This window comes from Thamnophis elegans, chromosome 2, assembly GCF_009769535.1.
Source record: "Thamnophis elegans isolate rThaEle1 chromosome 2, rThaEle1.pri, whole genome shotgun sequence".
Classification (NCBI taxonomy): domain Eukaryota; kingdom Metazoa; phylum Chordata; class Lepidosauria; order Squamata; family Colubridae; genus Thamnophis; species Thamnophis elegans.
Window position 1 is genome coordinate 160,421,963 of NC_045542.1, and position 24,929 is coordinate 160,446,891.

Sequence of the window (24,929 nt, forward strand, 5' to 3'; positions counted from 1 at the left end):
TCACGCAGCAAGAGTCAACCAAACTTGGGACATAGACAACCTACAAAGTTACTCCTGCGTGGCCCCGTGGGAGTCCGACAACCAATCAGAATCCAAGCTCAAATTCATAGCCCAGAGAGGGCATAAAACCCAGGCACTCTCAGCATCTCTTCCCTTTTTTGCCCAGGATCTCAAACCATGTGGTCCCATCCACCATTAAACCATCTTTCCAAACAGCCCCCATGTCTCCAGTGTCTTCTTCCCCACTTGGAACTGAACCCAGAAGGACATTTCTTCCAACACCTGTATATTGTGTAGCTATTACTTTGTATTTTTTCCCTGTATTTTAAATTGGATTAAGAGAGCCAGTTGGGTGGTTCTGATTAGGGTTAGAGTAGATTGAGATAAAATAAGGGGACTCTCTGTTTGAGCTCCTTGTGATGTGTTCCAGGTTATCTAACAAATGTCAGATATGTGGGAAAATCTTCCAGGATAAACTCCAGTTCTTGAGACACCAGAAAGTCCATGCTGGGGAGAAGCTGTACAATTGCCTTCACTGCGGAAAGGCCCTCAGTCGGAAAGATAAGTTTCTTGAACACAAAGGTCTTCACAGTTGGACAAAAGCCTTCGCCTGCTCTGAATGCAGCCAAAGCTTTTTCATGGGAAACTCCTTGTTGAAATATCTTCAGGCCTGCCACAGCGAGACCAGATTGAATGAGTGCTCCCAATGCCGGAAGAGCTTTGCTTTGGCTGCCAGGCTGAAGGAACATCACTGCAGGAAGGAACTCTGCCAATGTCCTGTTTGTGGGAAGAATTTCCACTGGAGAAATGCCATGAGAAGACACCTGAAACTTCATGAACGGCCATTAGAAAGCTTTGAGAGTCCTTCGGCCCAAGAAACAGCTTCTATTGACTAAAAAAATCCACCTAGAAGGACATGGCGGATGGCCCTAAGGCCTGGATGACTCATGGAGTGAGGTTTTTAGCAACTGGAGACTTTCAGATAAGAGGACTTCAACTCCCAGAATTCCCCTGCCATATTGATTCTCACTGCTGTGAGGCATGTCTTCCATTAAATCAGGGGTGTCCAAACTTGAGAACTTTAAGACTTGTGGACTTCAACTCCCAGAATTCCTCAGCCAGTGGAATAATCAGTGGAAAGACTTGCCTCCGGAAGTTGTGAATGCTCCAACACTGGAAGTTTTTAAGAAGAGATTGGATAATCATTTGTCTGAAGTGGTGTAGGGTTTCCTGCCTAAGCAGGGAGTTGGACTAGAAGACCTCCAAGGTCCCTTCCAACTCTGTTATTCCATTTCTAGTGCTAAACTGTAATGTAGTCCTTTTACCTCAAAAGTCATCTAATCCAACTAGATGATCAGCTCAAGCAGGAGACCTTATACCATTTCTGGCAAATAGCTGTACAGTCTCTTCTTGAAAGTCTCAAGTGATGAGGCCTCCGCAACGTCAGAAGGCAGCTTCTGTTCCATTGGTTGATTGATCTCCCTGTCAGAAAATTTCTCCTTATCTCTAGGTTGAATCACTCTTGTTCAGTTTCCATCCATTTTTAACCAGATGGAACGTAACATTTGGGGGCATTTCCTGAACGGAATTTTTTTTGCCTGTTTAAACAGGGAGTGACTGGCTAACCCGACCCCAGTGACTGTAATTTACAGGGATTAAAATAAAGTTGCCAGTTCTTCACAGGCAAGGACTTCTCAGTGGTGACACCACCCCACCACCCCATTTTATGGAGCATACTGTCCCTGGGAGTAAGGATGACTGCATTTTACAACTATTTTGAAAATAAACCAAAGCGACACTGTTCTACTAAGAGACGTTTGTTTGACCCTTGGATCAGGGACTTGATGTGACAGAATAACAGAGTTGGAAGGGACCTTGGCGATCTTCTAGTCCAGTGACGGGAAACCTTTTTGTAAAGGCGTGCCAAAATGGTGCACGTGTGTGCCCACACCCACAACTCAATGCGCTCCGCCTACCCGCACATGTGTGCATGACCCCCACGTGGGGATCGCATGTATGTTAGCATATTTTTCAGACTTTTGTTGTATCTATTGTATCTGCCCAGAGTTTATTGGTATTATGAAGTGGGCTATAAATATTGTCAAATAAATACCTTCACCTTCTAAGTTAAGGACTGAGTTGTGTGACAGTTTGAAATGCCCTTCCAACGGGCCTCGTTTTCAAAGAAGACTATATAACTGGGGAGTCACCCAATATGCTAAACCATGAATTCAACTTCCTGTCCATTTTTAGGAGCATCCAATCTCCTCTCTCCCTTAAAAACAGAAAACAAACCACAAGATAGTTCAACAGGGAAAATAAACTCAAGAATTTCACCTCCAGCTTCTCCTTCAAATGTTTTTCTTCTTGGAGGCAAACAGGATAAAAGAAAGTTTGAAAAATATGCTAACATACATGCGATCCCCACGTGGGGGTCATGCACACATGTGCAGGTAGGCGGGGCATCCAGTTTCCATCCATTATTCCTTATTCCTTATCCTTATTCTTTATTTTAATCCCTGTAAATTACAGTCACTGGGGTCTGGTTAGCCAGTCACTCCCTGTTTAAACAGGCAAAAAAAATTCCGTTCAGGAAATGCCCCCCAAATGTTACGTTGCATCTGGTTAAAAATGGGAGGGAGGTAAAGGTAAAGGTTCTCCTCGCACATATGTGCTAGTTCTGTGATGGCGAACTTATGGCACACGTGCCAGAGATGGCACGCAGAGCTCTCTCTGTGGGCATGCGTGCCATCACCAGTTGCCCCTCTGGTTTTCGGCACGCACATCCATGGGCTCCGGAGTTCTTGAAAACGGCCTGAAAAATGGCTTGAAAGCAGCCTGAAAAATAGCCTGAAAACGCCCTGGAAAACGTCCCCAAAACATGCATGTGCACGCTGGCCATTGGGTTTCCATCGCTCTGTCTCACACACATGCACATGCATGTTCCAGTTTGGCTACTCGGTGCTGAGTTCGCCATCACTGTGCTAGTTGTTCCCAACTCTATGCCTCAAGTGGAACTCCTAAAGTTAATAGTTCTCAACTTACAACCTTAATGGAGCTTGCTCAAGGCAGGTCCACCCTAACTTCAAAAGGGTCTCTAAGCAACAGGTTGTAAGTCGAGGACTACCTGTGCTACGTTTATAGGCTGGATTCTCCAAATTTGACCAGAGTCAAAAAGATTAAGATGGTAGTCCTTGGCAGCAATTGTCCAAAGCTCTGCTAACTAAACTAACTAAAGCAATCCAGGGAAAAGAAGAATCAGAATTCTACCAGAGATAGGATAAATGATATAAGTGGATGGAGGAAAGAAACAAGAATCAATGAAGGAATGTAACAAAACTCAAAAAATAATAGTTATGAGTAAAATAAGAGGGTTAAGAATGGTGAAATCCAAATGAAATACAATAGAAGGGGAAATAATATAAGGTGAGTGGTATCGATCGATAATTGCTATTAGAAAGAACAGGAAGCTCCTGTTCCTATTGTATTGTGTAAATGTGGTGTATGTCTAAGTTTTGTGTGTATTTTACATGTTTGTTAATATAAATAAATAAATAAATAAATAAAAGCTCTGCCATCTTTTTTTTTATTTTTGTGCATACAGGCTTCAGTTGCAGATGCTCTCTTGAGTTTTAGGGATGCCATTCATCAAATCCAACTGATTTCTGCATTATGAATGAAGGCGAATTATATGTGTCCCAGGATAATAATGTTGGAGGATCCAATCTGGGTTGGTGAATGGGATGTAAGGTTGAGTCTTCATTCTCATGTTGGAGCCCGTATCCTCAGGGAACCTCTCTGGCAGTGTGTGATGTCTTCACGCCTTCAAAAATGATTTGTTCCTTAAATAAATGAAAAAAAGGAGAGTCTTTGTGGCTCTCGGAGCTTGGTTGTTTTCTTGCAGACGTTTCATTAGCCAAACTAGGTAACATCATCAGGGCTAGTAGTTAGAAAACAGCCAAGCTCGGAGAACACCAAAGACCCCTCGTTTGAACTTCAAAGTCCACAAATCCCTATTGTGAGGAGTATAATGATTTGCCGCTGTCATTTCAGCTTCATTTCCTACGTCGTTCCTTGCCGGCGGAAGAGCCAGTTCAGCCACTTTAATTCTCTTTTTCGTCCCTTCGGCCATCCCGTAGCCGAGCGCTTGACGAAACTATAGTTCCCGGCATGCTCGGGGGGGCGAAGGAAGTGACGTGTCACACAGAGAGGAGAGAAAGAGAGAGAGAGAGAGAGAGAAAGGCCGGCGCGCGCCTTATGGACGTCGCCTGCTGAATTGGATGCGCCCATTGCGAGAAGAGGCCCCTGGGCTCCGCGGCTCCGTTGGGGCGACCAGCCCGGGGAGCGCTTTCTTCTTCGCCGACGACGCCGGGTGCAACCTTGAGGGAAAGCGAAGGTGAGAGAGGGCTTTTCACCACCGCCACCTCCGGTCCTTGCGGAGGCGGCGAGGCTAGGAAGGTATCCATCTTCCTCTCCTTCCACCCCCCCGCGCCTCCTCCCCCTCCCCGCCGGGGTCTTTCCCGCCCTTGGAAGAGTCGCGCCTGTCGCTTTTTTTTTTTTTAAAAAAATATCGTTGTTGTTATTACTTTGGTTTTTGTCGCCGCCGCCGCCGTTTTTCCTCCCGAGGCCCGGACATCCTTTTCCCTCAGCCGGGAAAAAGGCGTCTTTCCAGCCATTTTGAAGCGGGGCGCCAAAACGTGCTTCCATCTTTCCCTTTAGGAAGCGGATTCATTTTTTTTCCCCGCCCGCCTGGCTTGGTTTTCTTGCTGGTTTCTGCCTTGGGCCAGATGATTTTTAAGCTCTGGGAGGAGGAGGAGGCGGCTTTGGGGTGGCAGAAGGTGCCGTTTCTTTCCACACACCGGGGCGGTCCTCGACTTACGACCGACGGCGAGCCCGGCCGTTCCGTTGGCTAAGTGAGGCGTCGGTTCGGGGAAATTTTGCTCCGTTGGACGATTTTTTCTCTCTCTCGCTGAAGTTGTTAAGCGAAACACTGCGGTTTGTAAATTGGAAACCCGGTTGTTCAGTGAAACGGGGGTTTCGCCCCCACCCCGCGGATGTTACTTGGTGGGAGGTCACCAAAGGGGATCACGTGACCACGAGAGGCTGCTCAGGGTCGTAATTGCGAGTCAGTTGCCAAGCATCCCAATGGAAATCGCCTGAGGGCGAGGGGAGATAGTAAAAGTGTCGTTGAGCGTGAAAAAGGGCCGTAACTCGCCTTTTTTTCTTTTCAGGACCGTTGTCACTTGGAACAATCACTAAGCAAAGCGTTGTAAGTCGAGGACTGCCTGTAGAAAATGGGGATTTCTGTCAAGTGTAGATATAGGTAGTCCTCGATTGAGTCCTGTACCAAAATCATTTGGTAAATTCAATTTACAATTCATTTTGTGACGGGCCCAAGTTATAACGGCACTGAAAAATAGGGACTTGTGACTGTTTTTCACATCGAAGATCCTTGCAGCATCCCCATGGTCATGTGATCCAAATTCAAATCCTTGCCAACTGATTCACATTTATGACGGTGACAGTATCTGGGGGGGGGTCATGTGATCCCCTTTTGCGACCTCCTCACCAGCAAAGTCAATGTGGAAGCCGGATTCATTTAACAGGGGTGCTACTAATTTAACGACTGCCGTGATTCACTTAACAATGGCGGCAAGAAAAGGCGTCAAATAGGGCAAAACTCACTTAATGCTACACTTAGCAACAGTAATTTTGGATTCAACCATGGTCGTAAGTCGAGGATTAGCTGTATTTCTCAAAGCGTGCGCTTAAGATTCCTGGAAGTCCCCAAGAGCCTCTCTGGGTCCATTAAAATCGGTTTACGTTGAAAAATATGACAGTATTAAAATCCCATCTAACAAAGCGTAGTGACGGTGAATGCATCCATTTTATTTTTTTTCATATGGCAAATATCGAATAACCCATGCAAACCAAAGCCGTTGGGTCCTTGATAGTTTTTAAAAGCAGGAAAGAGCAAAAAAAAACTGCCAAAAGTTTAAAATTGAATTCTTCAAAATCTTTAAGAGCTCCCATTGAGCAACCCGTTGGACCAGTGAATGCTTTCGATAGTTGTATTTTATGTACCCAATTTATCCCAAAAAGTGCCTCTTTCAAAAGGCAACTGGACTTTTATTTTTTTCCCCTTGTGGATGTTTTGCGATGATGGAGAAGGTTAGGGCTGAGTTTTGATTTATATGTACATAGGGAGAGAGTTTCAAACTTTCGAACAAGTGTCTAAACTGAACAGTAAAGCCAGGGTCAGAGTTGTTTTCACCCCATCGAACTGCTTCTGAATGAAATAGGCGTGGATTTAAACAAAGCAGTATATTGTTCATTGTGCAGTCAGCCAAATGTTTAGTCTGGAGTTTGTATCTCCAAGGTTGCAGATAGTTATTGTTTGATGGTGTTAAAAGTATCTTCACAAGAGTCTATGGAGATTCTCCATCATCCAGGTCACGGTTGTCCCAAAGATGTTTTTTCAAGAGGCCACTGGACTTTCTGGTTTTTCTCTGAAGACGTTTCTCTTCTTATCCAAAAAGCTTCTTCAGCTCTGACCGGATGGTGAGGAATGGAAGGATTTAAACTCCTTGCAGATAGCTGCTCATTTGCATCCTTTTAGAAGGTTATTTGTGTTGAGGCACTTGAAAGTTTATCTGAGTCCTCATTTGAGTAGTGCAAATGGTTCCATTAGTCTGATTTTCTTCTTCTTCTGGAAATCGCTTCATACTCTCTCGCCATTTGAAGGGTGCTCATCCCAAAGTGTATAGCTAAAAGTCTGTGAAGGATGACTATGAAGTCATCCAGGTCATGTTTGTCCCAAAGTGCTTTTTCAGGAGGCAACTGGACTTTCTGTGGGGTTTTCTTTGAAGACGTTTCGCTTCTCATCCAAAAAGCTTCTTCTGCTCTGACTTGTTGGCAGGGAATGGAAGGAATTATACTCGTTGCAGACAGCTGGTCATTTGTCCCCTTTTAGAAGGTCCTTGAAGCCACTTGGAGGTTTTTCTGTGTCCTCAGAGTCACTCGAGTACTGCAAATGGGTGTGGAGCTTTTTGGAACTGCTGAAAGGGTTCTGCAATCTACAATGTTCTTGGAAATCCATTCATGCTCCCTCAAGACTTGAGGGTGTTCATCCCCACCATCCAGTGAGAATCGAAGAAGCTTCTTGGATGAGAAGCGAAATGGCTTCAAAGAAAAACCAGGCAGTCAGTTGCCTCTTGAAAGAGCACCTTTGGGTCTACCTTCTCAAGATGTTCAGCTGTTCCAAATAAAGCTGCCTTCTGCAATTGACTGGTCTGGATTTTGTCAATGCTTATGATGGTGAAGTTGTTCAACTTCACATCAAGATCAAGGTGTTTTGGGAGTGCACTCAAAACACCTGGGATTGCCTATTACTATCAGTACTATTTGTGCCTTCTTGTCTCAAATTTTCTTCTACAGGTAGTCCTTGACTTAAAACAGTTCATTTGGTGACCGTTCAAAGTTACGGCGCTGAAAAAAGTTGACATATGACTGTTTTTCACAACGGCATCCTCATGGTCATGTGATCAAAATTCAGATGCTTGGCAACTGATTCGTATTGATGACTGGTGCTGTGTGCCAAGATCATGTGATCACTTTTTTTGCAGCCTTCTGATAAGCAAAGTCAATGGGGAAGCCAGATTCAATTCACAGCCGGATTACCAACTGCAGAACTGTTACGGCTTTTCTTGCCACATTTGTTAAGGGTTGTTAACAAATGTGGCAAGTTGTTAAATTAGTCACACGGTTGTTAAGTGAACCTGGCTTGTGTCACGTGATCTCCTTTTGCGACCACTTGACAAGCAAATTCAGTGGGGAAGCCAGATTCAGTTAACAGCTGTGGAAAGAAAGGTCATAAAATGGGGCAGAACTCACTTGAGAAATGTCTCGCTTAGCCCAGTATTTGAGGGACTGCCACAGAGAGGAGGGGGGGGGTAACCTATTTTCCAAAGCACCCGAAGACCAGAGAAGGAAGAATTGATGGAAACTGAACAAGGAGAGATTCAAGAGAGAAGTAAGGAGAAATTTTCTGACAGCGGGAACAGTTAACCAGCTTGCCTTCAAAACTTTGGGTGCTTCATCACTGGAGGCTCCTCAAGAAGAGACTGGAGTGCCACCTGTCAGAAGTGGTGTAGGGTCTCCTGATTGGGCAAGGGGTGGGTAGGTTGGACTAGATGACCTACCAGGTCCCTCCCAACTCTATTATTCTGCTCCGCTCGTGTGACCAGGCTGTGATGGTTATCAGAACTTTGGTTGGACTAGATGACCTCCAACAGAGGTGCCAAATTGGATTTATTCAAGGGATCAGCACTGTGGTTCTCCTCTACGGGCCGGCAGGGGGGTGGGGGAGACGGAACAGACGCCTCCTGTAACACCCTGCCGGCCAAAACGGCTAACTTTGCTATTGCCAGGCTGGTCCCGGGGGCCAGATTTAAACCCCCTGCAGGCTGGATGAGACCTACGGGCTTGAGTTTGACATCCATGACCTACAACTGTCCCTTCCAACTCTGTTAATCTGTTACAATTCTGGTCATAATTCAAGGACTACTCGTAGTTGTTTTTTCAGGGGTCTAATTAGCATTAAATTATAAATGCGTTTTGTGTTTCTTTTACACTTAGCAATAGCAATAGCAGTTAGACTTATATACCGCTTCATAGGGCTTTCAGCCCTCTCTAAGCGGTTTACAGAGCCAGCATATTGCCCCCAACAACAATCCGGGTCCTCATTTTACCCACCTCGGAAGGATGGAAGGCTGAGTCAACCCTGAGCCGGTGAGATTTGAACAGCCGAACTGCAGAACTGCAGTCAGCTGAAGTAGCCTGCAGTGCTGCATTTAACCACTGCGCCACCTCTGCTCCACCAGCATTGTTTGCGGTAAGAAAACTTAGTATCTGCCAAGGGCGACAGGCGTAAACCTTGTATCTACAAAAATTCAGCAGTTCCTGGATATTTTTAGGGATTAGTCAAATTCTTTCCTTAAGCATTTAAAAAAAAAAAAAAACTCGTCTCATCGTTCGTAATGTCTAAGAGAAGCTCTATTGAGTGAGTTTATTTCTAATGCATCTCTTATGAGGGTTGAAAGCAGTTTTTGGCCTGTTGGCATTGTGAGCACTCAAAAAATGGCTGTTGTCTATGGTTGGTTGCCTCTTCATACAGTGGTTGTCATTGCAAATCTACTTGTTTGCCCAACATAGTGGTTGCTCGTCATTTTGACAGACCCCAGGGATGCCCTCTGTATCTCTCTGTCCTTTTTCGGTATTAAAATATTCCTATAGCAAAACGATAGGCCTGTGTTTAACAAATCTCACTGCTGAAAAACTGAAAATACAGGTGGTCCTCGGCTTATGACCACATTTGACCCCAATATTTCTGTTGCTAATTGAGATGTTTGTTAGGTGGGTTTTGCCCCATTCTAAGACCCTTTCTTGTCACGGTTGTTATGTGAATCACTGCAGTTGTTTTAAGTCAGTAACCCGGTTGTCAAGTGAATCTGGCTTCCCTGTTGACTTTGCTCGTCTGGAGGTCACAAAGGGGGATCGCATGACCTTGGGACACTGCCACCGTCACACATGTGAGTCAGTCGTCAAGAATGTGACTGTAAATCGCATAGCCATGGGGATGCTGCCATGGTCATAAGTGCAGAAAAAGGTCCCAAGTTCCTTTTTTTCAGCGCCGTTGTAAGTTTGAATGGTCACTGTTCTGACTCCCCTTCATCCGGTGATTAACGCTGACACAGGCTTAGTACTTTGCCACTCTTTATTTACAGCAGTTACAATCCTGTTGGCTGAAAGCCCAAACACGACTCACAGGCAAGAAGTTGGCAGCAACCCAGACTCCAACAGACAATGCAGACAAGAGCTTCTCCAGATTGTTACAAATGGTTGTGTCCTGCAAAAGGACTCCTCCCAAAGTCTCTTCTTATATACTCTCTTGGGAGGGGCCAAACCACAACCACCTGGGTGTGATTATCTCTTATGGGTCTTTCTCCGTAGCTGCTGTTTCCGTTTCTCCACCCATCTCTGGCGTCAGGGACAAACTCCCTTTGATCCTCCCCACTGCTCCATGCCTCAGGCGCCTCCTGGTGGCCAACCAGCCTCTCTGGTCCCTGCTCTGAGTCTGAACCCTGCCCAGGGTCCTCCACATCTTCCATGGCAGACTCATAGGATTCCTCTCCATCGGAGTCCATCAGCAGCTCCAACGGCTCCTGCTGGGCTACAACAGGTCACTAAACAAACTGTTGTAAATTGAGGGCTACTGGTACTTGCGGTCTGGCCCAAGGGGAAAAGAAGGGAAGAAATTTTGTAGCTTAGAAATTTTGCCTTCCAAGAGAGCTTTCTTACAAATAGAAAATCTTCTTATAAGCTCTTGTGCACATTTTACAGAGTTACTGAATATCATAAATCCTACAGTTAAAATCTTAAAATCTGGCAAAAAGACGCCCTCTCGGATTAATGGGTTTGCTTAACAACCATCATGCTGGTTTAATGATCGCTACATTCCCTCCGCCATTCCTATGGAAAAAAGCTGGAAATGTACATATGTTTCTGGCACTGTCAGAAGGAAGCATCAGAGCAGGCAAACTACCAGTTCTGAGCTGCAGAAATCCGAATTTTTGCAGACTTGGTGAAACAAACAGGACAACATTCTCAGGTGCTAGAGAGATGTGTGTGTGTGTGCGCACACACAGTGTAAAGCAAATGTTATTAAGGGAAGGTTGCTGTGGGTTACTGAAAACTCTGGAGGGAGGAAGGAGGAGGAAGAGAGGAACGGCGGTTGGGAGAGTACAGCCCTGTGGTTGGATCCAGCCCTTTAATTCATTTTATTTGTCGCTTCTTTCAAAAAAATGAACTTGTTGGAAAGGGTGCCAGACAGCAGACCCAGTTTCTTTTTTTCTTTTTTAATGTGTGTGTGTGTGTGTGTACACATACATACATATATGTGTGTGTGTGTTGCATTTGTGCTGATAAATAAATAAAGGGAGACTAGTATAGATCTATTTCAAGCTATTTAGCTCTCATCAGCTAGCCATACCCTTACTGGGATTCGAAGCTGATGAGAGCTAAATAGCTTGAAATAGATCTATACTAGTCTCCCTTTATTTATCAGCACAAATGCAACACAAATGTAACAAAGGCAACAGTAAAAATAATGGCTTTCTGTCTGGATGGTCTCTTGTGATGAGCCGATAGACAGAGAAAGGAAGCAGTAGGCTTCCTCCCATATTTGGGGGGGGGTTGTGACACAATACATGTGTGTGTGTGTGTGTGTGTGTGTGTACACACACATATACATCTATACACACACACACATATATCTCTGTGTGTGTGTTTTCATAGATTTTCACAGGTGTAGGTATGCTGGTCTTGTATTCGGATCTTTTCCCGTGTAAGATTGAGATTCTTTTGGCAATGTTTCGGCGAGGTCTCACTCGCCATCTTCAGGCTTGTGTTTTCGGCTTAAAGCGTGGTCGGAGCTGCCGTCTTTCTATAAATCTTACTTAAACGCACAATCCCATTACCACCCTGCACAGATCAACTCTTATCTCCAGAACCAAATGCCTAGTCAACAAAGATCACTTAAAAACTGAATTACACACACTCACAAACGTATTAATCTCCAACGGATTCCAAAGAAACACAATTACCAACCTAATCCAAAAGGAGACACCCCCCCAAGAACTGAGACACAGAACAGGACAAGGCATCGCCCTCCTCCCTTACATCAAAGGCACCACAGATAAAATCAGCAAAATTCTCCACAAACACAATATCAAGACACTCTTTGGCATTGACCAAAAAATAGCCAACATCTTAAGAAACCCCAAAGGCAAGATCCAGCTACAAAACCAAGGAGTCTATCAAATACCATGCAAAATCTGCCCAGCCACATACATTGGACAAACTAATAGGAGAATAAATGCACACAATTAAGTAACAATTACAAATAAAGCAAAAGCAAAGAAAAATCAATAGCAAATCTTAACATACTTCACAAGCCAATAGCTATAGCAGTAATACATTTACAGTAATTATAATAATACAACCAATGGAAAAAAGAGAGAAAAGAAAATGAGATTTTAACTAAATTTCTACTTACATTAGCCTATTTACAATATTCCCATATTATATCTATAATTCCATAGCATCTTTATTTTCCATACTAACAGTTATTAAAAAAACAGTGTTTTTGAAAGAGCCGAGGTGGCGCAGTGGTGCAGTACTGCAGGCCACTTCAGCTGACTGTGATCTGCAGTTCAGCGGTTCAAATCTCACCGGCTCAAGGTCGACTCAGCCTTCCATCCTTTCGAGGTGGGTGAAATGAGGACCCAGACTGTGGGGGCAAGTTGCTGACTCAATTTGCTAAAAAAATTGTAAACCGCTTAGGGAGGGCTGAAAACCCTATTAAGCGGTATAGAAGTCTAATAAAATAAATAAATAAATTGACATTTGTCAACTTCCCTCTCATTTCTACCTCTTGTCTCTATCCATTCATAACATTTATTCCAGACCCAGTTTCAAATATGTATCTGCTGGGAAACATCCCCCCCCTTAAAAAAGTCCCAAAGGTGCTATTTTTTTTCCAACTGGACTTCCTTGTTTTTTCTTTGAAGATGTTTTGCTTCTCATCCAAGAAGCGTCTTCAGCTCTGGCTGGATGGTGGGGAATAGAAGTCAGAGCTGAAGACGCTTCTTGGATGAGGAGCGAAACATCTTCAAAGAAAAAACAAGGAAGTCCAGTTGCCTTGGGGAAAAAAAGCACTTTTGGGACAACCGTGACCTGGAATGATTGAGGTATCCCACCCACCCACCAGGGGAATTTTAAAAGTCTTCTGAATTTTAGGCATCCCTAACCATTTCTCCCTGTGGTTATCTCTATTCCCACACAACCAAAACATGAAATTTGTTATTTGTTCAACTGATTTGAGAAAACAGGAGTCAAGTTAGACAGGTGTGATTGAAAATTTTTTTGTTTTTCTCAAGCTTAAAAAAATATTTGTATAAATCTTTTTATTCCTCTTTCCCTCCTCTCTCTCTTTCCCCCTCCCTTTCTTTCCCTCCTTTCCTTTCCCCTCTTTCCCTCCCCTCCCTCCTGTTAGGAATATAATCTAACGGTTGGGTTGGCAATATATAAATCATATAACAATGCTATACCTGCTTCTTTAAATCATACTGTAAAATGTGATTGGTTGCTGTTTCCTCAATCAGCCATTAGAGGGAGCCAGAATGACTGTTAGCTCTCTGTTAGATGCTGGGCTGATCTGATCAAGTGTTTTTGAAAGCTGGCTGTTAGAAAGTGCCATGAGCTATTGTAAGTTTCGCAACTGCTAGCAAACTTTGAGTACCAGACTGTTTGTATGAATATGGACTATGTTATTTGGATTATCCCTTAACTGAAAGACGTTGATGACTGACTGCCTTATACGTGTATGACTTGGACTGTTTGATGGACTCTGATACCTCTATTTCCACAAAAGTAAAAGCCTATTTAAACTGCAGTGTCTCTGTATGTTGGCTTGTGTGTTCTGCAACACAAATCTCACAATGCTTCTCTGAACGCACTCGCTGTCCCAACAGGGAACTTACCTAACACCTCCCTCTCTTCCCTTCCTCCCTCCCTCTCTATCTCTTGCTCTCTCCCTCTCTTTCCCCCTCTCCCTCTCTTGTTCTCTTTCTTTCCTTCCCTCCCTCCCTCTCTCTCATCCTGACAGGCTATCTTTCTTATTTGTCTTCCAGAAACAACTCCACATCTCCTGTCCCCTTTATGGGTTCTTTGGAAGAAAGGAAAAACTGAAAACATCTAAAGACACCAAAACCGGCACAGGAGCTTCCAGGCCTGCCTCTCCCTTTCAGGGCAAGGCACAAAGCCATGGAAAGGGGTTTGGAAAATTCTGGAAGAGTCCCACGCATTGTCCAGGTGATGTATTTTAAAGGGTTGACAAGGCAGCCGAACCAACAGCCAGAAGTGGGCTTACCCCAGCAGCAGTGGGAAACCCAGTGGCAGGAATTTCTGAACACGCTGCAACCTGCCCACACGAGCTGGGGAAACTTCCCGTTAACTGATATGGCGCCCTGGGATGACGCGCAGGCGTTTCTGAAGGCCTTCGAACAAGTGGCCGAAGCTTGCCAGTGGCCCCGCGAAGAATGGGTGCGCCAGCTGCTGCCAGCCTTGCGGGGAGGGATGGAGCAATCCTTCTGCAGACTGGATGCCCGGGACAGGACCGACTACGTGAAGGTGAAGGCCGCCATCCTGCGAGCGGATGCTTTCCGCATGGAAATGAAGCGCCAGCACTTCCGGCAGTGCTGCTACCAGGAGCTGGAAGGACCCCGCAGGGTGTACGGCCAACTCCAGGATCTTTGCCGCCAGTGGTTGAAACCTGAGAGCCACACCAAGGAGCAGATCCTAGAGATGATCATCCAGGAACAGCTTCTGGGGATGCTGCCCGCTGAAGCCCAGAACTGGGTGCGGGAATGCGGGCCGAAGGACTGCGTTGAGATGGTGGCGTTGGCAGAAGAATTCCTGATGAGTCATCGTCACACACCCAGGACCTGGCAGGTGAGGAATGAACATTAGGGACCTGGGTGCCCTCTGTTGCCCGTTGCAGGGAGAAAGAAGAGTCATGGTAGATCAGGGGCTTCCACCCGTGGCAACGTTACAACCGGTGGACTTCAACTCCCAGAATTCCTAAGCATAGCCCAACTGGCTGAGGAATTCTGGCAGTCGAAGCCCACCAGTCGTAAAGTTGTCATGATTGGAGACCCCTTTCTAGTAGTTGCTTCCGTTTCCCATCCAACCTGTAGAAAAGGTGGGAGGAGGATGACACATCTAGAAGGGTCTCCCAAGTTGGAGAAGGCTCTTCTGCTGATTGAATTCTAGATAGCCCAATTTACGAGGCAGCTGGTCCCCAGAATATGCTGGAACCAGGTTAATTATGCAATAGCGGGGAATATCTGTAGCTCATGTGTAGGATGAAGGTGGAGGGTTCTTTCTCCAAGGTTGTCAGTGTTGATGTTCTTCTGCTTATAAAAGGCTTCGTCCCAAGTCCCTCACCTGACGTGACCCACACCTGAGCCCTCACAAGAACCACATCTGTCTCAATCCACATCTGAGCCCTCACAAGACTCCTGACCCGACCCACACTTGATGTAACCCTCACCTGACATGACCCACACCTGACTCCTCACAAGACCCTCATCTGTTGTGACCCATACCTGACCCCTCACAAGACCATCACCTAACCCAGGGGTTAGCAAACTTAAACACTCAAAGAGCCATTTGGACCTGTTTCCCACAGAAAAGAAAACACCGGGAGCCACAAAGGCCCTAACCGGAAGCCCCCTGTTCAATTCTGGAGCTGACCAGAAGTTCAGTTCCCCCACACCATAGATAGCAGTAGACTTATATACCGCTTCATAGGCCTTTCAGGCCTCTCTAAGCGGTTTACAGAGAGTCAGCATATTGCCCCCAACAATCTGGGTCCTCATTTTACCCACCTCGGAAGGATGGAAGGCTGAGTCAACCCTGAGCCGGTGAGATTTGAACCGCTGACCTGCTGATCTAGCAGTAGCCTGCAGTGCTGCATTTAACCACTGCGCCACCTTGGCTCTTAGAGTCTCCTCCTAGCGCGGCGTATTTTTTCCTCTACCTGTCATAACCGAAAGCCCTATCAAATGTGGAGACAACTGGAAAACCCTCCCCTTGCCATAGAGTCTTCTCCTGGCACACTCTGCTTCTCTGCCCCCATCCCTCCCCACCGGAAGCTCCTCTCAAAATTGTGGCGCCGACTGGGGATGGAGCCGCAGCAGAGGGAGGAAAGATCCACATGCGGCTCCAGAGCTACAGTTTGCTAACCCAACCCCACACCTGACTCCTCACAAAGATTGTTAAGGTACATAGGATTTAATAGCTTCCAGCTGATGAAAGGTGGTAAGCTGTAATCGGCAATGGCTGATGCAATGAGGCTGATTCATTGGAGTTATGGTATTGCCTCTTTAAGACTCTGGTAGGATCCACACAAGTCATTTGCTGTTTTAAGAGGAATCTGTATATAAGTGGTCATTAGAGAGAGTGTAGTCAGTTCTCTCCTTGTGTCTGTAGTGAATGGTAAGGGATTTTATCTCCTGCATGTGTTTGCCTGTATATATTTGTAGATAAACCGCTGTTAATTGCATAAAGACTCTGTGTGCTGTGTTTATACTCCTGGGTTTATCACATAATACTAGTAACAGCTGCCAAAACTCTGACAAAGACCCTCACCTGTTGTGACGCACACCTGACCCCTCGTGTGACCCATATACCTGACCCACACTAGACCCATAAGACCCCTTCCCTGACATGATCCTCCCATCATGAGACCTACTGACTACACGAAGCCCAGATAAGCAGAAGGCAACCAACACTGACATCCCCTAAATTCTGCTGAAGATGTTACCTGGCCTGGTAAATAAGCTTGGAGAACGAACCTCCACCCTCATCCAGGTTTATGAGTTAAGAAGACTTGGTTGGCTGTGTTTGCACAGTGCGGTTAGTGTTCTGACCCCCCTTGTCCCACACCAACACACTCCGAGCCAAAGATAAGTTACGGCGTTTAATTAACAGACAGACAGGTCCTTGGCAGCAAACCGGCACAGACAAGCTTGGGCAGCAATCCAGCACAGATAAGCCATGGCAGCAATCCAGCCTGCCAAGCTCACAATAACGTTCTCCAACATTAGTTCCTGCGTTGACTTCTGCAAAAGGGCATGTGCACAAGCAGTCCTTTTATAGTCTGGAGAGGAGCCTAATGACCACCAGTTGAGTGCAGTTACCTCCTGTAACTGCACAACTGTTCCTGACGCCTATTAGCTCTTCAGTGCCGGGCATCCAGGAACAACTCGCTGCTGACCTCACGATCACACTCCCTTGTCTCCTTCCCACTGGTCCAAGGCTCAGGCGCCTCCTGGTGGCCAACCAGCCTCTCTGCGCCCAGCTCGGAGTTGGAACCATGGGTCCAAGGTCCTTCACATCCTCCAGAGCCGACTCATAGGGCCCCTCGCTGTCGGAGTCTGGTGGCAGCTCCAACGGCTCCTGCTGGGCCACAACAGGTTAGCTTTAAATTTGCTTATTAGCATCTGTAATGTTGCGTGAACCTGGGGAAAAGATGAATTCAGTAATCAAGTGAAGCTTTTAATGCACCCAGTCCTTATTAACCAATCCTGATGTAACGTTTTCATTGTTGAAAAGGCAGAAAATGGGAAAATGCAGCAGGGGCCGTTATTTACAGCTCATTCTTTGTCCTTTTTAGGTTCCTTTGCCAGAGTCCTCAGTTAGTTCCCTGGAGCCTGAGGGGAGGCAGAGGCTGCACTACCCCCCTGGAGGTCAGTTGGAAGGGGGGAGTGGGGAATTGGTTGGTCAGGGAAGGAATTGCAGGCAGTCCTCAACTTACGACCGCAACTGGCCCCCAAATTCCTGTCGCTAAGCGAGAGGTTTGTTAAATGCATTTTGCCCCCATTTTACAACCTTTTTCGCCAGATTGGTTAAATGAATCCCCGTGGTTCACTTAACACCGTCGTTAAGTGAGCCTGGCTTCCCCATTGATTTTGCTTGTCATAAGGTCGCAAGAGGGGATCGCATGACCCCAGGACACTGCAGTGGTCATAAGTATGAACCCAAGTGCCTGAATTTCGATCACACGATCGGGATACTGCAAAGGTTGTAACTCTGAAAAATGCTCCTAGCTCCCTTTTTTCAGTGCCGTTGTAACTTTGAATGGTCGCTAAATGAACTGTTGTAAGTCGAGGGCTACCTGTACATAAAACTTAGTAGCTTTGTTTTTCAACTTGGGTTGTTTGTTTTCCTTGCGGATCTGCCTGTTGGTGGATTTATGCCCAGACCACAAACCCGTTGTGCACAAAATATGTCTACACCGATTGACTGAAAAGAAAATAATCCCGATGAGCAAATCCATTGTGGTCTTTTTGCCAAAATTGGGGGGGTGGGATTGCCAATTTATGGATTTGCTAATTAACCTACAACTAGATAAAGCATCACCACCAGATAGATTCGTAACTGGCTGACCAACCACACTCAACGTGTAGCCCTCAATGGAACTGCATCTTCATGGAGGGAAGTATGCAGTGGGGTACCCCAAGGCTCTGTTTTAGCCCCAGTACTCTTCAACATCTTCAACAATGATTTGGATGAGGGAATAAATGGGGAACTCATCAAATTTGCAGATGACACCAAGCTGGCAGGAATAGCCAACACTCCAGAAGATAGGCTCAAGATACAGAAGGATCTTGACAAATTTGAATATTGGGCATTATCTAATAAAATGAAATTCAATGGTGAAAAGAGTAAGGTTCTACATTTAGGCAAGAAAAACGAAATGCACAGGTATAGTATAGGTGGTACCTTGCTCAACAGTAGTAACTGTGAAAGGGATCTTGGAGTCCTAGTGGACAAACATTTAAATATGAGCCAGCCGTGTGCAGCAGCTGCCAAAACCAATACAGTTCTAGGCTGCATAAACAGAGGGATAGAATCAAGATCACGTGAAGTGTTAATACCACTTTACAATGCCTTGGTAAGGCCACACTTGGAATACTGCATTCAGTTCTGGTCGCCACGATGTAGAAAAGATGTGGAGACTTTAGAAAGAGTGTAGAGAAGAGCAACAAAGATGATTAGGGGACTGGAGGCTAAAACATATGAAGAACGGTTGCAGGAACTGGGGATGTCTAGTTTAATAGAAAGAAGGACTAGGGGAGACATGATAGCAGTGTCCCAATATCTCAGGGGTTGCCACAAAGAAGAGGGAGTCAAACTATTCTCCAAGGCACCTGAGGGCAGAACAAGAAGCAACTGATCAAGGAGGGAAGCAACCTAGAACTTTCCTGAAATAATTAATCTGAGGAATGACTTGACTCCAGAAGTTGTGAATGCTCCAACACTGGAAGTTTTTAAGAAGAGACTAGACAACCATTTGTATGAAATGATATAGGGCCGTGGTGGCGAACCTGTGGCATGCGTGCTGGAAGCAACACACTGAGCCATCCCATGCGGCCTGGGTGGAAACTAATCAAGGAGAGAAGCAATCTAGAATGAAGACGAACCTAGAACAATTAGCAACTTCCTCCAGAAGTTGTGAATGCTCCATCACTGGAAGTTTTTAAGATGTTGGACAACCGTTTGTCTGAAGTGGTTTAGGGTTCCCTGCCTAAGCAGGGGGTTGGACTAGAAGACCTCCAAGGTCCCTTCCAACTCTGTTATTCTATTCTAAAAAGTATTGATAGGAGAAGAAGGGAACCTAGATCTATCCCATGGCGAAATAAGGGGTGAATAAATTTACAAATAAAATCAAATGTAAACTTAACGAGGGAGGTGGGCTACTAAGTTTGTAACTGCTATAAATAAAAAAGATTGAGGCTGATCCAGCCCTCAAAGAAATCCAGTTTGACACCCCTGAGCGAGAGAATTTAATACGTACCGCTGCACTAAGAGGGCAGCGAAAACTAAATCCTGGATCCCTTTCTCTACTTCTCTTTTTATGCTTCACAGCCAGTGAAGTGACACCCACAAGGAACTCGACTGTAGCCCCCCCATCATCAGCTGGACTGGAAATGGCTGCGACTGGAACCACTGAGGTGTGTAGACTCTCAGAATGGATTTTACCAACTGCCTGGGGGAGGGGGGGGAGATGGAATTTTGGCTGAAAATGGGGAAAAAATGAAGAGGTGATTTATGGATTTGCTAATTAATGAGAATTGTTAATAATGTTGATAATGACAAAAAGGGAACCAAGACTCGTCTTAAAACGGAGGTGGAGAACGATGGCCTTTTTATGACTTGTGGACTTCAATTCCCATTGAGGAATTCTGGCTGAGGAATTCTGTGAGTTGAAGTCCTCCTGTCATAAAGGGGCCATCATTCTCCACCTCTGCCTTAAAACAAAGTCAGACAAAATGGAGGCTCTCACGACGATGACTCACCATTGAAGAAAGGAATTAGGTATTCTGAATTTGGTAATGAAGCGGGGGTACCAAGTTTGAAGAAGCTTATTAAGTCAGAATTGTTTTGTCTCCCAGACTGAAACAATGACCAAAATCATCAGACCCAGATTGTTGGGGGCAATATGCTGACTCTCTGTAAACCGCTTAGAGAGGGCTGAAAGCCCTATGAAGCGGTATATAAGTCTACTGCTATTGCTATTGCTATTTGTCCATTTTGGTTGATATGCCAGCTGTGTCTTTTCCTGAAAAGACAATGGTCTTTAAATCATTTGGCACGCTCTGCTAAAGCTCACTAGAGCATAAATTTCCATTTCGTAAACAATCTGGCAGCCAAGGTGATCTCTAAAAAAATAAAGCTATGTTAAACTGATTCTAGAACAGGGCTGTCAAACTCGCAGGCCGGATGTGTCCCACGCTGGCCATGCCCATGCCCTGTTTAACGAAGGAAAGTCCTGATACTTCATGCTCTTCTAAAAAGTTCTAAGTAAATGAAATTCAATGGTGAAAAAAAGTAAGGTTCTACACTTAGGCAAGAAAAACAAAAGGCGCAGGTACAATATATGTGGTACCTTGCTTAATAGTAGTAACTGTGAGAGGGATCTTGGACCATTTAAATATGAGCCAGCCGTGTGCAGCCGCCGCCAAAAAAGCCAACACAGTTCTAGGCTGCATAAACAGAGGGATAGAATCAAGATCACGTGAAGTGTTAATACCACTTTATAAGGCCTTGGGAAGGCCACACTTGGAATACTGCATTTAGTTTTGGTCACCACGATGTAAAAAAAGATGTTGAGATTCCAAAAAGAGTGCAGAGAAGAGCAACAAAGATGATTAGGGGACTGGAGACTAAAACATATGAAGAACTGTTGCAGGAACTGGGTATGTCTAGTTTAATAGAAAGGAAGAATAGGGGAGACATGATAGCAGTGTTCCAATATCAGGGGTTGCCACAAAGAAGAGGAAGTCAAACTATTCTCCAAGGCACCTGAGGGCAGAACAAGAAGCAACTGATCAACTGCGGAATGACTTGACTCCAGAAGTTGTGAATGCTCCAACACTGGAAGTTTTTAAGAAGAGACTAGACAACCATTTGTATGAAATGATATAGGGCCGTGGTGCCGAACCTATGGCATGCATGCTGGAAGCAACACACCGAGCCACCCCATGCGGCCTTCACGCATGCAGGAGCGACTAAATCTGGAAGAGCATCATTCTGGTGCATATGTGCGTGCTGGCATCTGAACTTCCGGGTTTCTGTCAAGCACATGCATGATGGACAGCTGTTCGTCAGGCACGTGCTGGAAACCCGAAGTTTGGGTACCGGCAAGCACATGCGCGCCGGAACGATGCTCTTCCGGGTTTTGGTGCTCCTGCGTGTGCGAAGGCCGGCAAGGCCACCCGGTCTAGGTGGGCTGGTTTTGCGTGCCATTTCCGGCACGCCTGTTGGCACGCGGTGACGTAAAAGGTTAGCTGTTCTGTCCTCCCTCCGTCCGGTAATGAATGCAGACACAGGTTTGCTACTCTTTATTCACAGCAATTATAATCCTGTTGGCTGAAAGCCCAGACACGACTCACTGACAAGATGTTGGCAGCAACCCAGACTCCCAACAGACAATGCAGACAAGAGCTTTCCCAGATTGTTACAAACGGTTGTGTCCTGCAAAAGGACTCCTCCCAAAGTCTCTTCTTATATACTCTCTTGGGAGGGGCCAAGCCACAAACATCCGGGCTTGATTATCTCTTATGAGTCTGTCTCTGTAACTGCTGCCTCCGTTTCTCCTCCCTACGTTTCCTGGCGTCAGGAACAAACTCCCTTTGATCTTCCCCACTGCTCCATGCCTCAGGCGCCTCCTGGTGGCCAACCAGCCTCTCTGGTCTGAATCCTGCCCAGTGTCCTCCACATCTTAGCAGGCTCATAGTGGTCCTCGCTGTCGGAGTCCATCGGCAGCTCCAACGGCTCCTGCTGGGCCACAGCAGTTAGCCATCACTGGTATAGAGTTTCCTGCCTGAGCAGGGGGTTGGACTAGCAGATCTCCAAGATCCCATTCCAATTCTGTTATTAATGTTACACACTGGCTCTGCTTCTGGGTGAAATTGAAATTGCTCTGTTAATTGTCAGTCCCACAATCGTCAGAAGACCAAATCCTGGGCCAAATGTGTCTTTTTAAGAGATGCTGGAGAGAAGTGAACCTGGCTTTCCTCCCTCTTTCAGGAACCTGCACGTGTGAAGGAGGAGTTAGGTCTCGATGAGAAGCCCATACACTGGGAAGTCATGCGTGGGAGTGGCAGCAGCTCCATTGCTGTGGGTGAGTATCTTCCATCGTTTTATACTCAGGCCCGTGTTTGCTTTCCACGAGTTCACACAACTGACAGCAAGCCAATATTTTAAAGTTGCTGGATGCATTGAGAAGTGTGTCAGGGTGAACTTAAGCCAGTGTTTACCAACCTCAGTAATTTTTAAGAAGTGGTGACTTCAAATCCCAGAATTCCCCAGCCAGCACTGGGGTGCTGCGGTCGAGAAACTGTATTAAACCATATTTGCCGCAGCCAACTTGACACGGGACAAGAGTTACGCTAATATTGAAGAAATGGGGAAGTGGAATCGTTAAAGGGTGCCAAAGAAGGGACAAAATGAAATGTGAATGACAGAAATTAAAAATAACTTAAATTATTTTTGATCGTTACATTGAATTACTGAATTGTCCCACGGTGAGTTGTCCTGTGCTGAATTGGCCATGGCAAGTTGTCTCATTCCATTCTGGCCATGGTTGTACAACCAGATTTATGACCATGATAGTCCGGCTCTATTATGGTCATAAGACAAGAACTACCCATATGCTGTTTCTGTATATTGAAGGGCTCTGATAAACTAGTGCCAGCTTGGAATTTGGGGCATTCCAGTTTCAAAGTGTCTTGACAGTACAGGGAGTCCTTGACGTAGGACCACAATTGAGCCCAAAACCTCTGTTGTTAAGGGAGAGATTTGTGAAGTGAGTTTTGCCCCATTTTACAACCCTGCTAGCCGCAATTGTTAAGTGAATCACTGCCGTTGATAAATTAGTAACTCATTTTTAAGTGAATCTGGCTTCCCCATTGACTTTGCTTGTCAGGAGGTCGCAAAAGGGGATCACATAATAACTTTTTTTTAAATAATATTTATAAACATATCAAATACACATGCACAAAACTTAGACATACACCACATTTACACAATACAATACGAACAGGAGCTTCCTGTTCTTTCTAATAGCAATTGCCAATCGATATCGCTCACCTTATATCGTTTCCCCTTCTATTATATTTCATTTGCATTTCACCATTCTTAACCCGCTTATCTTATTCCTCTGTCTGCTATATTGGCTGATTACCTCTAGTAAATTTTAACCACTTGGATACATAAATATGTGTTAATTCTCCCTAACTACTATTTTTGGGCTTTGTTGTCTTCCTTCATTGATTGCTGTTGTAACTTTGAAAGGTCACGAAACAAACCGTTGTAAGTCAAGGGCTACCTGTATCGTTTTTAACCATGATTGGTGCGTCATTAATTCTAGAATCGGTTGTCTAGTATTCCAGAGACTGGTTCACCGACAAAAGGGCGAACGACAAAAGCGCGCCCGACTAAACCGCGGTGACAAAACCGTGAGTTCTAAAGCACGCCGACGAATGAGCTCTGAAGCGCGGTGACAACAGCGCGGCGACAGAAGCGCGCTCTAAACCTAAACCTTACCTTAACTTAAATCACACTTCTGTCGCCGCGCTGTTGTTACTGCGTTGATGACATCGCATTGATGACATCGCGGTTTTTGTCGTGCACACATTTGTCGGGTCACGCCAGAGACTTAGAGGAGCCCCATCTAGCTTGGACTTCCCCAAGCACGGGACTCTTTTAGGCCAGGAGTCTTAAAACCTTTTCAGACGGGAGGAGAATTATTCTCACTTATCCTGACTCCCTATCTGTTTGTTCTCTTTGTCTGTTTCATATATTTCCACCCAAGAGGGACTCCTGGTTCCTACACCCGAAGTCAACCCCCAGACTGATCAACCACAAGCCACCTTCCAGGAAAGGCCTGAACCCGGGGCCCAAATTCCTGATGCCCTATTTGGTAAGTGTATAGGTGTGTGCATGTCTGCTTAACAACCGACCATGATGGAGAGCGGAAGAAATATCTCCTCACTCAAGGTCTTGTTTTATGGTGTCAAGCCAACATCTGTAGGTGCTGCAGCCATCTTCAGTCCAAATTTGGATGAGCAACCTCCAACCCCCTGTTTTGGCTAGCAGAGGCACCGTGGGCCAGGCCAGCCACACGGGCCAGATCTCAGCACCCTTGTCCTAGGGGTATTCCACAGTGATGCAAGTTAAAAAAAGGAAAACAATGTATAAATTCAAGATACATCCCTGGGAATATTACGGCTGTGAATGAATGGCAGGATCCAATCTGGGTTGGTTACCGGGACCAGAGGTTTTAGTCTTCCAAGCTTCCTGAGCTTATCCACTGGAAACTTCTCTCCAGTGGGGCTCTTCTCCGTATGGTATTTATATGGTGCCTGGTTGTGTGGGGCTTTTTAGTTGTTGATTGGTGTGCTGATGGCCAACTGTTGAGAATCATTGGCTGTTGTTTCCTTGTGCTGCCAAGCGGATGCCTCCTAAGTACCTGATACAGTTATGGTAAATCAGCACTCAATTGACTGACAAGGGGCCCCATTTCCCAGGCATCAACCAATTCTCTGGCTGTTTTTGTGCCTGCTCGTCCAATACTCTTAGTAGCTGCAAAATGGAATGTGTGTCCTTGTTCATTGCCACGTGAGGCTACCAATGACTTCAGTGGTAGGATTCAGCCGGTTCGCATCGGTTCAAGAGAACCGTTTTGTTAACTCTCTGAGCAGTTGGGTGAACCGGTTGTTGGAAGAAATCTCCTTCCA

At 45.6% G+C, this 24,929-nt stretch overlaps 1 protein-coding gene across 3 annotated transcripts in view; it reads left to right on the top strand.

Moving 5' to 3' along the window:
* The first annotated feature begins 4,225 nt into the window (after window positions 1-4,225).
* Window positions 4,226-24,929, top strand: part of LOC116504523 (zinc finger protein with KRAB and SCAN domains 5-like) — a 43,782-nt gene continuing 23,078 nt past the window's right edge. For all 3 annotated transcript variants that reach the window (XM_032211565.1, XM_032211566.1, XM_032211567.1), the window contains exons 1-6: window positions 4,226-4,396; window positions 13,752-14,571; window positions 17,300-17,372; window positions 19,555-19,640; window positions 22,219-22,312; window positions 24,005-24,112. In XM_032211565.1, coding sequence (XP_032067456.1) covers window positions 13,885-14,571; window positions 17,300-17,372; window positions 19,555-19,640; window positions 22,219-22,312; window positions 24,005-24,112 — 1,048 coding nt within the window. In that variant the 5' untranslated portion in view covers window positions 4,226-4,396; window positions 13,752-13,884. The remainder of the gene's footprint in view (window positions 4,397-13,751; window positions 14,572-17,299; window positions 17,373-19,554; window positions 19,641-22,218; window positions 22,313-24,004; window positions 24,113-24,929) is intronic.